Source organism: Heterodontus francisci, unplaced genomic scaffold (genome assembly GCF_036365525.1).
Source record: "Heterodontus francisci isolate sHetFra1 unplaced genomic scaffold, sHetFra1.hap1 HAP1_SCAFFOLD_606, whole genome shotgun sequence".
NCBI classification, from domain to species: domain Eukaryota; kingdom Metazoa; phylum Chordata; class Chondrichthyes; order Heterodontiformes; family Heterodontidae; genus Heterodontus; species Heterodontus francisci.
This window is the reverse complement of record NW_027140713.1, coordinates 762195-780515: the sequence shown is the minus strand read 5'-3', so window position 1 is coordinate 780515 and position 18321 is coordinate 762195. Positions and strand designations below refer to the sequence as shown.

At 50.7% G+C, this 18321-nt stretch overlaps 1 protein-coding gene across 1 annotated transcript in view; it reads left to right on the top strand.

Moving 5' to 3' along the window:
* The first annotated feature begins 1619 nt into the window (after positions 1-1619).
* The window catches only part of LOC137360540 (zinc finger protein 692-like), a 97578-nt gene continuing 80876 nt past the window's right edge, over positions 1620-18321 (top strand). The window contains exons 1-2 of the mRNA XM_068025943.1: positions 1620-1708; positions 7506-7694. Of these exons, the coding sequence (XP_067882044.1) occupies positions 7507-7694 (188 nt within the window). The 5' untranslated portion in view covers positions 1620-1708; position 7506. The remainder of the gene's footprint in view (positions 1709-7505; positions 7695-18321) is intronic.

Here is an 18321-nt window from a genome sequence, read left to right as displayed (position 1 = left end):
AGAACCAGGGAGCGTAGATTTAAAGTAATTTGTAGAATCAGGTTTGATAACTCATTTTTCTGCCAGCAAAAACTTTTTTTTAGTCATTCATGGGATGGGGGCATCACTGGCCAGGCCAGCATTTATTGCCCATCCCTCTAACTGCCTTTGAGAAGGTGGTGGTGAGCTGCCTTCTTGAACCACTGCAGTCATGTGAGGTAGGTACACCCACAGTGCTGTTAGGAAGGGAGTTCCAGGATTTTGACCCAGCGACAATGAAGGAACGGCGATATAGTTCCAAGTCAGGATGGTGTGTGGCTTGGAGGGGAACTTGCAGGTGGTAATATTCGTGTGTATCTGCTGCCCTTGTCCTTCCAGGTGGTAGTGATCACGGGTTTGGAAGGTGCTGTTTAAGGAGCCTTGGTGCATTGCTGCAGTGTATCTTGTAGATGGTACACACTGCTGCCACTGTGCGTCGGTGGTGGAGGGAGTGAATGTTTGTGGACGGGGTGCAAATCAAGCGGGCTGCTTTGTCCTGGATGGTGTCGAGCTTCTTGAGTCTTGTTCGAGTTGCACCCATCCAGGTAAGTGAAGGGTATTCCATCACACTCCTGACTTGTGCCTTTTAGATGGTGAACAGGCTTTGGGGTGTCAGGACGTCAGTTACTTGCTGCAGGATTCCTAGCCTCTGACCTGCTCTTGTAGCCACGGTATTTATATGGCTACTCCAGTTCAGTTTCTATTCAATGGTAACCTCCAGGATGTTAATAGTGAGGGATTCAGCAATCGCAATGCCATTGAATGTCAAGGGGAGATGGTTAGATTCTCTCTTGTTGCAGATGGCCATTGCCTGGCACTTGTGTGGCGTGAATGTTACTTGCCACTTATCAGCCCAAGCCTGGATATTGTCCAGGTCTTGCTGCATTTCTACACGGACTGCTTCAGTATCTGAGGAGTCGCTAATGGTGATGGGCTAAATGGCCTCCTTCTGTGTAATTAATTTTCTATGTTTCTACTCTCTCCCCATTCCCTTCTCTCCCCTTACCACTTTCACCCACATTCTCTCACTCCTCCTTTCTGTCCTTCATTCCCCACGCTTCACATTCTCTCTTTCTCTCCCTATTCCCTCACTCTCTCAACCCATTTCCCCTCCCTCTCTCCTGGTTTTGTCTCTCCCAATCACAGCCTCACTCGGTCCCAAATCCCCTTTTCTTTCTGTCCTTCAGTTTGTCTATCTCTCAGTATTATCTCTTCCCATTCCTTCTCCCTCTTCCCAATCTCTCTCTCTCTCCCAATCTCTCCCTCTGCTCATTCCCATTTTGTTTCTCTCTCTCCCCATTCTCACTTACTTTTATTTCTCTCCCATTCCTACACTTTCTGTTCCCATTCCCACTTTCACACACTCTCCCTATTCCTACATTCGCTCATTTTCTATTCCCACTTTTTGTCCCTATTTCCACTTCCATTCTCTCTCTTCCACTCACTTCCCTCTCCCTCTGACAACTTTCTCTTATTCCCACCCATTCCCGTCCTCTTCCCCCTCTCTGCCTTTGCCCCTCCCGGTCAATGTGCCCCGCACAAAGATGGTGACCTCGCTGGGCCGCTCGCTAACGCGTTGACGTCACTGCGAGCCCGGTGACGGAGCACGCTGCGGGAGCGGATGACGTGCGGCGGAGTCTCGGCCGGCCCGAGGCTTCTGGAATCCGGCGTAGGCCGGAGCGGTTACCAGGTAACCCGTTTTGGGGGGGGGCGGGAGAATGGAGTGGTTACTAAGTTATCCGAGGGGCAGAGGTGGTGGTGGAATGGAGCGGTTACTAGATACGTGGTGAGGGCGGGATGTGGAATGGAGCGGTCACTAGGTAACCTGGGAGGGAGGAGGAATAGTGTGGTTACTAGGTAACCGGGGGAGGGGGAGGAACAGAGTGGTTATTAGGTGGCCGGGGGGTGGGGGGGGGGGAGGAATAGAGTGGTTACTAGGTAACCTGGGAGGGAGGAGGAATAGTGTGGTTACTAGGTAACCGGGGGGGGGGGAAAAGAGTGGTTATTAGGTGGCCGGGGGGTGGGGCGGGGGGAGGAATAGAGTGGTTACTAGGTAACCTGGGAGGGAGGAGGAATAGTGTGGTTACTAGGTAACCGGGGGGGGGGGGGAAAAGAGTGGTTATTAGGTAACCGGGGGGGGGGGAAAAGAGTGGTTATTAGGTAACCTGGGAGGGAGGAGGAATAGTGTGGTTACTGGGTAACCGGGGGGGGGAAAGAGTGGTTATTAGGTGGCCGGGGGGGGGGAGGAATAGAGTGGTTACTAGGTAACCTGGGAGGGAGGAGGAATAGTGTGGTTACTAGGTAACCGGGGGGGGGGAAAGAGTGGTTATTAGGTGGCCGGGGGGGAGGAATAGAGTGGTTACTAGGTAACCTGGGAGGGAGGAGGAATAGTGTGGTTACTAGGTAACCGGGGGGGGGGAAAGAGTGGTTATTAGGTAACCCGGGGAGGGGGAGGAATAGAGTGGTTACTAGGTAACCAGAGGGGGGAAAGAGTGGTTATTAGGTAACCCGGGGAGGAGGGGGGGGGAATAGAGTGGTTACTAGGTAACCTGGGAGGGAGGAGGAATAGTGTGGTTACTAGGTAACCAGGGGGGGGAAAGAGTGGTTATTAGGTAACCCGGGGAGGGGGAGGAATAGAGTGGTTACTAGGTAACCAGGGGGGGGGAAAGAGTGGTTATTAGGTAACCCGGGGAGGGGGAGGAATAGAGTGGTTACTGGGTAACCTGGGAGGGAGGAGGAATAGTGTGGTTACTAGGTAACCGGGGGGAATAGTGCGGTTACTAGGTAATCTGAGGAGGGGGTGGTGGGAGGTGGAATGGAGCAGTTACTTGGTAACCGGGGACCAGGAGGTGGGTGTTTGGGTGGGATGCAATAGAGCAGTTTCTAGGTAACCCAGTGGGAGGGGTGGGGGTTGGCGTGGAATGGAATGGAGCAGTTGCCAAGTAATTGGGGGGGGGGTAGAGGTGGGGAGTGGAATGGAGTGGTTACGAGGTAACTGTGCAGGGGTGGTGGTGGGGACGGGTGTGAATGCAGCAGTTACCAGGTTACCGGTGGGGGGAGGAAGGGAAGGGGCGGAGAATGGAGCGGTTACTCTTCGCCCTGTGGTTTGGGGGGGTGGTAATGGAGTGGTTACCAGGTGCCATGACAAATTTGTTGAGAGATTTGAGGGGGTGTAATTGTAGGATGGATAAGGCGGGGCCTCTGTCAATGGTGTATTAGGATTTTCAAAAAGCGTTTGATAAGATGCCACACGAGATGATATACTATATTAGGGCTCATGGGATTGAGGAATGGTTAATGAACAGTAGAACTAAATCGGACATTTTTGGATTGGCAGGTTGTAACTAGTGGAGTATAACAAGAATCACTATTGGGGCCTCAGCTATTTACAGTCTATGTTAATGACTTGGATGAAGGGACTGAGTGAAATGTATCCAAGTTTGGTGATTATACAAGGCTAGTTGGGGAAGGTAAGCAGTGAAGAGGATGCGTAGATGCTAAAGAGGGATAGAGACAGGTTGGATGAATGAGAAAGAACATGGCAGATCAAACGCAACATGGTCAAGTTTTGTAGGGAAAATAAAAAAGTGGAATATTTTTTTGAACAGTGAGACTGGGAATGTTTGCATTCAGAGGGACCTAGCTGTCCTTGTACATGAATCGTAGAAAGATAACATGAAGGTACAGAAAGCAATGAGAAGGGCAAATGTTGCGTCAGCTTTTGTTACGAAGGGGTTGAAGTCTTACAGTAAAAATGTCTTCGTGCAATTAAACAGGATGTTAGTGAGGCCACACCTGGAGCACTGGTGCAGTCTTTGTCTCCTTACCTGAGGAATAATATACCTACCACTGAGGAATTACAACAAATATTCACTAGACTGGTCCCTGGGATGAAGGGAGTGTCCTGTGAGGAGTGATTGAGTAGACTAGGACTATTCCCTAGAGTTTAGAAGAATGAGAGGTGATCAAATTGAAACTCATAAAATCCTGAAAGGGCTTGACTGGGGAGTCGCTGAGAAAATGTTATTCCTGGCTGGGGAATCCAGAGCACGGAGTTTCAGAATAAGGGGGTGGCCATTTAAAACTGAGATGAGGAGAAAGTTCTTCATTGACAGGATTGTGAAGCTTTGGCAATGACCAACCCCAAAACTGAGGAACGCTCAGACAGATATTGATCGATTTTTAAATAACAAGAGAATGAGCGATAAGTGGAATGGGGTGGAAGGTGGAATTGAGGTGGAAGATCAGCCATTGTCGTGTTAAGAGCTGGAGTAGGCAGAAAGGGCTCTTCTCCCGCTGCTATTTCACATCTTCCAGTGCGCTTGGATAACGGAGTGGATTGGGAGTTTACCCTGTGATCAGGGACACAGTGACTGAGGGGATTGGGAGTTTACCCTGTGATGAGGGACACAGTGAGGGAGGGGATTGGGAGTTTACCCTGTGATCAGGGACACAGTGACTGAGGGGATTGGGAGTTTACCCTGTGATCAGGGACACAGTGACTGAGGGGATTGGGAGTTTACCCTGTGATGAGGGACACAGTGACTGAGGGGATTGGGAGTTTACCCTGTGATGAGGGACACAGTGACTGAGGGGATTGGGAGTTTACCCTGTGATGAGGGACACAGTGAGGGAGGGGATTGGGAGTTTACCCTGTGATCAGGCACACAGTGACTGAGGGGATTGGGAGTTTACCCTGTGATCAGGGACACAGTGAGGGTGGGGATTGGGAGTTTACCCTGTGATCAGGGACACAGTGACTGAGGGGATTGGGAGTTTACCCTGTGATGAGGGACACAGTGACTGAGGGGATTGGGAGTTTACCCTGTGATGAGGGACACAGTGACTGAGGGGATTGGGAGTTTACCCTGTGATGAGGGACACAGTGAGGGAGGGGATTGGGAGTTTACCCTGTGATCAGGCACACAGTGACTGAGGGGATTGGGAGTTTACCCTGTGATCAGGGACACAGTGAGGGTGGGGATTGGGAGTTTACCCTGTGATCAGGGACACAGTGACTGAGGGAATTGGGAGTTTACCCTGTGATCAGGGGCACAGTGACTGAGGGGATTGGGAGTTTACCCTGTGATCAGGGGCACAGTGACTGAGGAGATTGGGAGTTTACCCTGTGATCAGGGACACAGTGAGGAAGGGGATTGGGAGTTTACCCTGTGATCAGGGGCACAGTGACTGAGGAGATTGGGAGTTTACCCTGTGATGAGGGACACAGTGACTGAGGGGATTGGGAGTTTACCCTGTGATCAGGGACACAGTGAGGAAGGGGATTGGGAGTTTACCCTGTGATCAGGGACACAGTGAGGAAGGGGATTGGGAGTTTACCCTGTGATCAGGGACACAGTGAGGAAGGGGATTGGGAGTTTACCCTGTGATCAGGGACACAGTGACTGAGGGGATTTGGAGTTTACCCTGTGATCAGGGACACAGTGACTGAGGAGATTGGGAGTTTACCCTGTGATCAGGGACACAGTGACTGAGGGGATTCGGAGTTTATCCTGTGATCAGGGACACAGTGAGGGAGGGGATTGGGAGTTTACCCTGTGATCAGGGACACAGTGAGGGAGAGGATTGGGAGTTTACCCTGTGATGAGGGACAGAGTGACTGAGGAGATTGGGAGTTTACCCTGTGATCAGGGACACAGTGACTGAGGGGATTGGGAGTTTACCCTGTCATCAGGGACACAGTGACTGAGGGGATTGGGAGTTTACCCTGTGATCAGGGACACAGTGACTGAGGGGATTGGGAGTTTACCCTGTGATCAGGGGCACAGTGACTGAGGGGATTGGGAGTTTACCCTGTGATGAGGGACACAGTGACTGAGGGGATTGGGAGTTTACCCTGTGATCAGGGACACAGTGACTGAGGGGATTGGGAGTTTACCCTGTGATCAGGGACACAGTGACTGAGGGGATTGGGAGTTTACCCTGTGATCAGGGACACAGTGACTCAGGAGATTGGGAGTTTACCCTGTGATGAGGGACACAGTGACTGAGGGGATTGGGAGTTTACCCTGTGATCAGGGACACAGTGACTGAGGGGATTGGGAGTTTACCCTGTGATCAGGGACACAGTGACTGAGGGGATTGGGAGTTTACCCTGTGATCAGGGACACAGTGACTGATGGGATTGGGAGTTTACCCTGTCATCAGGGACACAGTGACTGAGGGGATTGGGACTTTACCCTGTGATGAGGGACACCGTGAGGAAGGGGATTGGGAGTTTACCCTGTGATCAGGGACACTGTGAGGGTGGGGATTGGGAGTTTACCCTGTGATCAGGGACACAGTGACTGAGGAGATTGGGAGTTTACCCTGTGATCAGGGACACAGTGACTGAGGGGATTGGGAGTTTACCCTGTGATCAGGGACACAGTGACTGAGGGGATTGGGAGTTTACCCTGTGATCAGGGGCATAGTGACTGAGGGGATTGGGAGTTTACCCTGTGATCAGGGACACAGTGACTGAGGGGATTGGGAGTTTACCCTGTGATCAGGGGCACAGTGACTGAGGGATTGGGAGTTTACCCTGTGATCAGGGACGCAGTGACTGAGGGGATTGGGAGTTTACCCTGTGATCAGGCACACAGTGACTGAGGGGATTGGGAGTTTACCCTGTGATCAGGGGCATAGTGACTGAGGGGATTGGGAGTTTACCCTGTGATCAGGGACACAGTGAGGGAGGGGATTGGGAGTTTACCCTGTGATCAGGGGCACAGTGACTGAGGGATTGGGAGTTTACCCTGTGATCAGGGACGCAGTGACTGAGGGGATTGGGAGTTTACCCTGTGATCAGGCACACAGTGACTGAGGGGATTGGGAGTTTTCCCTGTGATGAGCGACACAGTGAGGGAGGGGATTGTGAGTTTTCCCTGTTGCCAGGGAACTATGTGGCTGACCTACTGGCTGGTTGGTGTTCTTGTCTGGGCCGGTGAGTGCAGTTGCTTTGTCAGACTGTAGTATGTGCATTCCTGACTCTTGCCCGGACTAGAACCGTTTGCAGGATATCTGTGGGCCCTTGACTGCAAAAACACCCCACAAATTGCGCTCTGAACAAAGAGCAAATCATCTATTTTCTTGATTATCTGTTGAGATCCAATTGGCCGGACACACTTGCCCCTCTTCATAACAGAACTTTTTCCTCTCACCTGAGTGGAGAGACGGGCCTTGGTTGAATATCTCGTCTGGTAAATTGCACCTTTCTCAGGACAGGTTTAGGGTTGTGAGCATGAATTGTGTGCTCGGTCGCTGCAATGGTTGTTGAACGCACGGCTTTCTGAGCTGCAGCTGATGCTTAGAGGCTAGGCTCTGGGTGAGTGTTCAGGGCTTCTTATTACCTTTGACACTGGGAGACCCGACTCGAGGGCCGAGGTCGCCTCCCTCCTTTGTGTTCCAGTATGTGTACACGGGTCTGACGATTGTGATTGGCCCAGAGCAATGGCCTGTTGCCAGTGTGTCTCCTTTCCCTACAGGATGGAGGACCGGAAGCTGTCGCGACACCGGACGCCCGAGGACGTGAGGCGGCAGAAACGCAAGGAGCTGGATGCCCGGAGGAGCAAGTCACGCATCCGCCTGGGCACTCACCTGGACCAGTGGTGCAACATCAAGGACCAGCTGGGATTCCACTTGCATTCCGACTTCGCAAAGTTCCTCCTCGACAGGTAGGATCAGCGGGCAAAGGGCTGCTCCCACCCTCAAAAACATTTCCAGTGATCTCTCTGAGCTTCCATTCCTGAAGATTTATGCTACTGTTACTGACAGTGTTGGATTATCCTGTCTTTCCATCAAACACAACATAAAATAGACACATGTAAAGCTCCCTCTGCACTGTACCATCAAACACTCACAGGAAAGGTACGGCACCGGTGTTAGATAAAGAGTAAAGCTCCGACAGTGTGTATTGGGACTGAGACAGCGATGTACCGCGATGCATTAGGAACTAAGTTGGTGATGTACGGTAGTGCATATGGTGACAATGATGTACTGCACTGAATATTGGGGTTGTGGATGTGATGTTGGGTTGTGTCCACAGTGTATATTGGGACTGAGACAGCGACGTACAGCAGTGTATATTGGGACAGAGACAGTGATCTACCACAGTGCATATGGGAATGAAACAGTGATGTAGGACAGTATATATAGGGACTGCGACAGTGATGTATGGCAGTGTATATGGGGTCTGAGGCAGTGATGTATGGCAGTGTATATGGGGTCTGAGGCAGTGATGTATGGCAGTGTATATGGGGTCTGAGGCAGTGATGTATGGCAGTGTATATGGGGTCTGAGGCAGTGATGTACGGCAGTGTATATGGGGTCTGAGACAGTGATGTCCGGCAGTGTATATGGGGTCTGAGACAGTGATGTATGGCAGTGTATATGGGGTCTGAGACAGTGATGTATGGCAGTGCATATGGGGTCTGAGGCAGTGATGTATGGCAGTGTATATGGGGTCTGAGAAAGTGATGTACGGCAGTATATCTGGGGTCTGAGACAGTGATGTATGGCAGTGTATATGGGGTCTGAGACAGTGATGTATGGCAGTGTATATGGGGTCTGAGACAGTGATGTACGGCAGTATATCTGGGGTCTGAGACAGTGATGTATGGCAGTGTATATGGGGACTGAGACGGTGATGTACGGCAGTGTATATGGGGTCTGAGACAGTGATGTCTGGCAGTGTATATGGGGTCTGAGACAGTGCTGTATCGCAGTGTATATGGGGACTGCGACAGTGCTGTATGGCAGTGTATATGGGGTCTGCAGTGATGTCTGGCAGTGTATATGGGGTCTGAGACAGTGATGTCTGGCAGTGTCTGGGGTCTGAGACAGTGATGTCTGACAGTGTCTGGGGTCTGAGACAGTGATGTCTGGCAGTGTCTGGGGTCTGAGACAGTGATGTCTGGCAGTGTCTGGGGTCTGAGACAGTGATGTCTGGCAGTGTCTGGGGTCTGAGACAGTGATGTATGGCAGTGTATAAGAGGACTGAGACAGTGATGTATGGCAGTGTATATGGGGTCTGAGACAGTGATGTATGGCAGTGTATATGGGGTCTGAGGCAGTGATGTATGGCAGTGTATATGGGGTCTGAGAAAGTGATGTACGGCAGTATATCTGGGGTCTGAGACAGTGATGTATGGCAGTGTATATGGGGTCTGAGACAGTGATGTATGGCAGTGTATATGGGGTCTGAGACAGTGATGTACGGCAGTATATCTGGGGTCTGAGGCAGTGATGTATGGCAGTGTATATGGGGTCTGAGACAGTGATGTATGGCAGTGTATATGGGGTCTGAGACAGTGATGTACGGCAGTGTATATGGGGACTGAGACGGTGATGTACGGCAGTGTACATGGGGACTGCGACAGTGCTGTATGGCAGTGTATATGGAGTCTGAGACAGTGATGTATGGCAGTGGATATGGGGTCTGAGACAGTGATGTACGGCAGTGTATATGGGGTCTGAGACAGTGATGTCTGGCAGTGTATGTGGGGTCTGAGACAGTGCTGTATCGCAGTGTATATGGGGACTGCGACAGTGCTGTATGGCAGTGTATATGGGGTCTGAGACAGTGATGTCTGGCAGTGTCTGGGGTCTGAGACAGTGATGTCTGGCAGTGTCTGGGGTCTGAGACAGTGATGTCTGGCAGTGTCTGGGGTCTGAGACAGTGATGTCTGGCAGTGTCTGGGGTCTGAGACAGTGATGTCTGGCAGTGTCTGGGGTCTGAGACAGTGATGTCTGGCAGTGTCTGGGGTCTGAGACAGTGATGTCTGGCAGTGTCTGGGGTCTGAGACAGTGATGTCTGGCAGTGTCTGGGGTCTGAGACAGTGATGTCTGGCAGTGTCTGGGGTCTGAGACAGTGATGTCTGGCAGTGTCTGGGGTCTGAGACAGTGATGTCTGGCAGTGTCTGGGGTCTGAGACAGTGATGTCTGGCAGTGTCTGGGGTCTGAGACAGTGATGTCTGGCAGTGTCTGGGGTCTGAGACAGTGATGTCTGGCAGTGTCTGGGGTCTGAGACAGTGATGTCTGGCAGTGTCTGGGGTCTGAGACAGTGATGTCTGGCAGTGTCTGGGGTCTGAGACAGTGATGTCTGGCAGTGTCTGGGGTCTGAGACAGTGATGTCTGGCAGTGTCTGGGGTCTGAGACAGTGATGTCTGGCAGTGTCTGGGGTCTGAGACAGTGATGTCTGGCAGTGTCTGGGGTCTGAGACAGTGATGTCTGGCAGTGTCTGGGGTCTGAGACAGTGATGTCTGGCAGTGTCTGGGGTCTGAGACAGTGATGTCTGGCAGTGTCTGGGGTCTGAGACAGTGATGTCTGGCAGTGTCTGGGGTCTGAGACAGTGATGTCTGGCAGTGTCTGGGGTCTGAGACAGTGATGTCTGGCAGTGTATAAGAGGACTGAGACGGTGATGTAGGGCAGTGTATATGGGGACTGCGACAGTGATGTATGGCAGTGTATATGGGGACTGAGACGGTGATGTACGGCAGTGTATATGGGGACTGCGACAGTGATGGACGGCAGTGAATAATGGGACTGCGACAGTGAAGTATGGCGGTGCATATGGGGTCTGAGGCAGTGATGTGCGGCAGTGTATATGGGACTGCGACAGTGGTGTACAGCAGTGTTTTTGGGGACTGAGACATTGATGTGCGGCAGTGTATATGGGACTGCGACAGTGGTGTACAGCAGTGTTTTTGGGGACTGAGACATTGATGTGCGGCAGTGTATATTGGGCTGCGACAGGGATGTACGGCAGTGTATATTAGGACTGCGACAGTGATGTATGGCAGTGTATATGGGGACTGAGACGGTGATGTACGGCAGTGTATATGGGGACTGCGACAGTGATGGACGGCAGTGAATAATGGGACTGCGACAGTGAAGTATGGCGGTGCATATGGGGTCTGAGGCAGTGATGTGCGGCAGTGTATATGGGACTGCGACAGTGGTGTACAGCAGTGTTTTTGGGGACTGAGACATTGATGTGCGGCAGTGTATATGGGACTGCGACAGTGGTGTACAGCAGTGTTTTTGGGGACTGAGACATTGATGTGCGGCAGTGTATATTGGGCTGCGACAGGGATGTACGGCAGTGTATATTAGGACTGAGACAGTGATGTTTGGCAGTATATGTGGGTACTGTGACAGTGATGAATGACATTGATGAATGGCAGTGCATCTGGGGACTGCGACAGGGATGTACGGCAGTGTATATGGGGACCGCGACAGTGATGTATGGCAGTGCATCTGGGGACTGCGACAGTGATGTACGGCATTGTGTATGGGGACTGAGACGGTGATATATGGCAGTGTTTTTGGGGTCTGAGACAGTGATGTATGGCAGTGTATATGGGGTCTGAGACGGTGATATGTGGCAGTGTTTTTGGGGTCTGAGACAGTGATGTATGGCAGTGTATCTGGGGTCTGAGACAGTGATGTACGGCAGTATATATGGGGTCTGAGACGGTGATATGTGGCAGTGTTTTTGGGGTCTGAGACAGTGATGTATGGCAGTGTATCTGGGGTCTGAGACAGTGATGTACGGCAGTATATATGGGGTCTGAGACAGTGATGTATGGCAGTGTATATTAGGACTGAGACAGTGATATATGGCAGTGTATATGGGGACTGCAACATTGATGTATGGCAGTGTATATGGGGTCTGAGACAGTGATGTATGGCAGTGTATATGGGGTCTGAGGCAGTGATGTATGGCAGTGTATATGGGGTCTGAGACAGTGATGTATGGCAGTGTATATAGGGTCTGAGACAGTGATGTACGGCACTTTATGTGGGGAATGCGACAGTGATGTATGGCAGTGTATATGGGGTCTGAGGCAGTGATGTATGGCAGTGTATATTGGGTCTGAGACAGTGATATATAGCAGTGTATATGGGGACTGCAACAGTGATGTATGGCAGTGTATATGGGGTCTGAGACAGTGATGTATGGCAGTGTATATGTGGACTGAGACAGTGCTGTTTGGCAGTGCATCTGGGGACTGCGACATTGATGTATGGCCGTGTATATGGGGTCTGAGACTGTGATGTACGGCAGTGTATATTGGGTCTGAGACAGTGATATATGGCAGTGTATATGGGGACTGCGACAGTGATGTATGGCAGTGTATATGGGGACTGCGACAGTGATGTATGGCAGTATATATGGGGTCTGAGACAGTGATGTATGGCAGTATATATGGGGTCTGAGACAGTGATGTATGGCAGTGTATATTAGGACTGAGACAGTGCTGTTTGGCAGTGCATCTGGGGACTGCGACATTGATGTATGGCCGTGTATATGGGGTCTGAGACTGTGATGTACGGCAGTGTATATTGGGTCTGAGACAGTGATATATGGCAGTGTATATGGGGACTGCGACAGTGATGTATGGCAGTATATATGGGGTCTGAGACAGTGATGTATGGCAGTGTATATTAGGACTGAGACAGTGCTGTTTGGCAGTGCATCTGGGGACTGAGACGGTGATGTACGGCAGTGTATATGGGGACTGAGACGGTGATGTACGGCAGTGTATATGGGGACTGCGACAGTGCTGTATGGCAGTGTACATGGGGACTGCGACAGTGCTGTATGGCAGTGTATATGGGGACTGCGACAGTGCTGTATGGCAGTGTATATGGGGTCTGAGACAGTGATGTATGGCAGTGTATATGGGGTCTGAGACAGTGATGTTTGGCAGTGGATATGGGGTCTGAGACAGTGATGTACGGCAGACTATCTGGGGTCTGAGACAGTGATGTCTGGCATTGTATATGGGGTCTGAGACAGTGCTGTATCGCAGTGTATATGGGGACTGCGACAGTGCTGTATGGCAGTGTATATGGGGTCTGAGACAGTGATGTATGGCAGTGTCTGGGGTCTGAGACAGTGATGTATGGCAGTGTCTGGGGTCTGAGACAGTGATGTATGGCACTGTGTAAGAGGACTGAGACGGTGATGTACGGCAGCGTATATGGGGACTGCGACAGTGATGTATGGCGGTGCATATGGGGTCTGAGGCAGTGATGTGCGGCAGTGTATATGGGACTGCGACAGTGGTGTACAGCAGTGTTTTTGGGGACTGAGACATTGATGTGCGGCAGTGTATATTGGGCTGCGACAGGGATGTACAGCAGTGTATATTAGGACTGAGACAGTGATGTTTGGCAGTATATGTGGGTACTGTGACAGTGATGAATGGCAGTGCATCTGGGGACTGCGACAGGGATGTACGGCAGTGTATATGGGGACCGCGACAGTGATGTATGGCAGTGTATATGGGGACTGCGACAGTGATGTATGGCAGTGCATCTGGGGACTGCGACAGTGATGTATGGCATTGTGTATGGGGACTGAGACGGTGATATATGGCAGTGTTTTTGGGGTCTGAGACGGTGATATATGGCAGTGTTTTTGGGGTCTGAGACAGTGATATATGGCAGTGTATATGGGGTCTGAGACAGTGATGTATGGCAGTGTATATTAGGACTGAGACAGTGCTGTTTGGCAGTGCATCTGGGGACTGCGACATTGATGTATGGCCGTGTATATGGGGTCTGAGACAGTGATGTATGGCAGTGTATATAGGGTCTGAGACAGTGATGTATGGCAGTGTATATGGGGTCTGAGACAGTGATGTATGGCAGTGTATATGGGGTCTGAGACAGTGATGTACGGCACTTTATGTGGGGAATGCGACAGTGATGTATGGCAGTGTATATGGGGTCTGAGGCAGTGATGTATGGCAGTGCATATTGGGTCTGAGACAGTGATATATAGCAGTGTATATGGGGACTGCAACAGTGATGTATGGCAGTGTATACGGGGTCTGAGACAGTGATGTTTGGCAGTGGATATGGGGTCTGAGACAGTGATGTACGGCAGACTATCTGGGGTCTGAGACAGTGATGTCTGGCAGTGTATATGGGGTCTGAGACAGTGCTGTATCGCAGTGTATATGGGGACTGAGACAGTGATGTATGGCAGTGTCTGGGGTCTGAGACAGTGATGTATGGCAGTGTCTGGGGTCTGAGACAGTGATGTCTGGCAGTGTATATGGGGTCTGAGAGAGTGCTGTATGGCAGTGTCTGGGGTCTGAGACAGTGATGTATGGCACTGTGTAAGAGGACTGAGACGGTGATGTACGGCAGCGTATATGGGGACTGCGACAGTGATGTATGGCGGTGCATATGGGGTCTGAGGCAGTGATGTGCGGCAGTGTATATGGGACTGCGACAGTGGTGTACAGCAGTGTTTTTGGGGACTGAGACATTGATGTGCGGCAGTGTATATTGGGCTGCGACAGGGATGTACAGCAGTGTATATTAGGACTGAGACAGTGATGTTTGGCAGTATATGTGGGTACTGTGACAGTGATGAATGGCAGTGCATCTGGGGACTGCGACAGGGATGTACGGCAGTGTATATGGGGACCGCGACAGTGATGTATGGCAGTGTATATGGGGACTGTGACAGTGATGTATGGCAGTGTACATGGGGACTGAGACGGTGATATATGGCAGTGTTTTTGGGGTCTGAGACAGTGATGTATGGCAGTGTATCTGGGGTCTGAGACAGTGATGTACGGCAGTATATATGGGGTCTGAGACAGTGATATATGGCAGTGTATATGGGGTCTGAGACAGTGATGTATGGCAGTGTATATTAGAACTGAGACAGTGCTGTTTGGCAGTGCATCTGGGGACTGCGACATTGATGTATGGCCGTGTATATGGGGTCTGAGACTGTGATGTACGGCAGTGTATATTGGGTCTGAGACAGTGATATATGGCAGTGTATATGGGGACTGCAACATTGATGTATGGCAGTGTATATGGGGTCTGAGACAGTGATGTATGGCAGTGTATATGGGGTCTGAGGCAGTGATGTATGGCAGTGTATATGGGGTCTGAGACAGTGATGTATGGCAGTGTATATAGGGTCTGAGACAGTGATGTACGGCACTTTATGTGGGGAATGCGACAGTGATGTATGGCAGTGTATATGGGGTCTGAGGCAGTGATGTATGGCAGTGCATATTGGGTCTGAGACAGTGATGTATAGCAGTGTATATGGGGACTGCAACAGTGATGTATGGCAGTGTATATTGGGTCTGAGACAGTGATATATGGCAGTGTATACGGGGTCTGAGACAGTGATGTATGGCAGTGTATATGGGGTCTGAGACAGTGATGTATGGCAGTGTATATTAGGACTGAGACAGTGCTGTTTGGCAGTGCATCTGGGGACTGCGACATTGATGTATGGCCGTGTATATGGGGTCTGAGACAGTGATATATGGCAGTGTATATGGGGACTGCGACAGTGATGTATGGCGGTATATATGGGGTCTGAGACAGTGATGTATGGCAGTGTATATGGGGACTGCGACACTGATGTATGGCAGTGTATATGGGGACTGAGACGGTGATGTACGGCAGTGTATATGGGGACTGAGACGGTGATGTACGGCAGTGTATATGGGGACTGAGACGGTGATGTACGGCAGTGTACATGGGGACTGCGACAGTGCTGTATGGCAGTGTATATGGGGACTGCGACAGTGCTGTATGGCAGTGTATATGGGGTCTGAGACAGTGATGTACGGCAGACTATCTGGGGTCTGAGACAGTGATGTCTGGCAGTGTATATGGGGTCTGAGAGAGTGCTGTATCGCAGTGTCTGGGGTCTGAGACAGTGATGTATGGCAGTGTCTGGGGTCTGAGGCAGTGATGTATGGCAGTGTATATGGGGGCTGCAACAGTGATGGACGGCAGTGTATATGGGGTCTGAGACAGTGCTGTATGGCAGTGTATATGGGGTCTGAGACAGTGATGTATGGCAGTGTCTGGGGTCTGAGACAGTGATGTATGGCAGTGTCTGGGGTCTGAGGCAGTGATGTATGGCAGTGTATATGGGGGCTGCAACAGTGATGGACGGCAGTGAATAATGGGACTGCGACAGTGATGTATGGCGGTGCATATGGGGTCTGAGGCAGTGATGTGCGGCAGTGTATATGGGACTGCGACAGTGGTGTACAGCAGTGTTTTTGGGGACTGAGACATTGATGTGCGGCAGTGTATATTGGGCTGCGACAGGGATGTACAGCAGTGTATATTAGGACTGAGACAGTGATGTTTGGCAGTATATGTGGGTACTGTGACAGTGATGAATGGCAGTGCATCTGGGGACTGCGACAGGGATGTACGGCAGTGTATATGGGGACTGCGACAGTGATGTATGGCAGTGTATATGGGGACTGCGACAGTGATGTATGGCAGTGCATCTGGGGACTGCGACAGTGATGTATGGCATTGTGTATGGGGACTGAGACGGTGATATATGGCAGTGTTTTTGGGGTCTGAGACAGTGATGTATGGCAGTGTATCTGGGGTCTGAGACAGTGATATATGGCAGTGTATATGGGGTCTGAGACAGTGATGTACGGCAGTATATATGGGGTCTGAGACAGTGATATATGGCAGTGTATATGGGGTCTGAGACAGTGATGTATGGCAGTGTATATTAGGACTGAGACAGTGCTGTTTGGCAGTGCATCTGGGGACTGCGACATTGATGTATGGCCGTGTATGTGGGGTCTGAGACTGTGATGTACGGCAGTGTATATTGGGTCTGAGACAGTGATATATGGCAGTGTATATGGGGACTGCAACATTGATGTATGGCAGTGTATATGGGGTCTGAGGCAGTGATGTTTGGCAGTGTATATGGGGTCTGAGACAGTGATGTATGGCAGTGTATATAGGGTCTGAGACAGTGATGTACGGCACTTTATGTGGGGAATGCGACAGTGATGTATGGCAGTGTATATGGGGTCTGAGGCAGTGATGTATGGCACTGTATATGGGGTCTGAGACAGTGATGTATGGCAGTGTATATGGGGTCTGAGGCAGTGATGTATGGCAGTGTATCTGGGGTCTGAGACAGTGATGTATGGCAGTGTATATAGGGTCTGAGACAGTGATGTACGGCAGTATATGTGAGGACTGCGACAGTGATGTACAGCAGTGTATGTGGGGACTGTGACACTGATGTGCGGCAGTGTATATGGGGTCTGAGGCAGTGATGCATGGCAGTGTATATGGGGTCTGAGGAAGTGATGTACGGCAGTATATCTGGGGTCTGCGACATTGATGTTTGGCAGTGTATGTCAGGTCTGAGATGGTGATGTACGGCAGTGTATATTGGGACCGGGACGGTGCTGTCCGGCAGTGTATTTTGGGACTGAGACAGTGAGGTGCAGCAGTGTATATGGTGACTGCGACCATGATGTACGGCAATGTACATTTTTATAAATTCATTCTTGGGATATGAGCGTCACTGGCTATGCCAGCATTTATTACCCATCCCTAATTGCCCTTGAGAAGGTGGTGGTGAGCTGCCTTCTTGAACGGCTGCAGTCTATGTGAGAAGGTGACTGTGACAGTGATGTATGGCAGTGTATATGGGGACTGAGATGGTGATGTACGGCAGTGTATATGGGTACTGCGACAGTGATGTGTGGCAGTGTATGTGGGAACTGAGACAGTGATGTCTGGTAGTGTCTATGGCGAATGCGACAATGATGTACGGCAGTGTATATTTTTAAAAATTCCTTATTGGGATGTGGGCGTCACTGGCTCGGCCAGCATTTGTTGCCCATCCCTAATTGCCCTTGAGAAGGTGGTGGTGAGCTGCCTTCTTGAACCGCTGCAGTCCATGTGAGATGGTGACTGCGACAGTAATATACGGCAGTGTATATGGGGGCTGAGACGGTGATGTACGGCAGTGTATATGGGGACTGCGACAGTGATGTACGGCAGTGTATATTGAACTGCGACAGGGATGTATGGCAGTGTATATTTGGATTGCGACAGTGATGTATGGCATTGTATATTAGACTGCGACAGTGATGTTTGGCAGTGTATATGGGTACTGCGACAGTGATGTATGGCAGTGTATATTTGGATTGCGACAAGTGATGTATGGCACTGTATATGGGTACTGTGACAGGGAAGTTTGGCAGTGTATATGGGGACTGCGACAGTGATGTACGGCAGTGTATATTGGGACTGCGACAGGGATGTACAGCAGTGTATATGGGGACTGCGACAGTGATGTACGGCAGTATATATTGGAATGCGACAGTGATGTACGGCAGTGCATATGGTTACTGCGTCAGTGATGTACGGCAGTGTATATTGGCCTGCGACAGAGATGGACGGCAGTGTATATGGGGACTGTGACAGTGATGTACGGCATTGTAAATTGGACTGCGACAGGGTTGT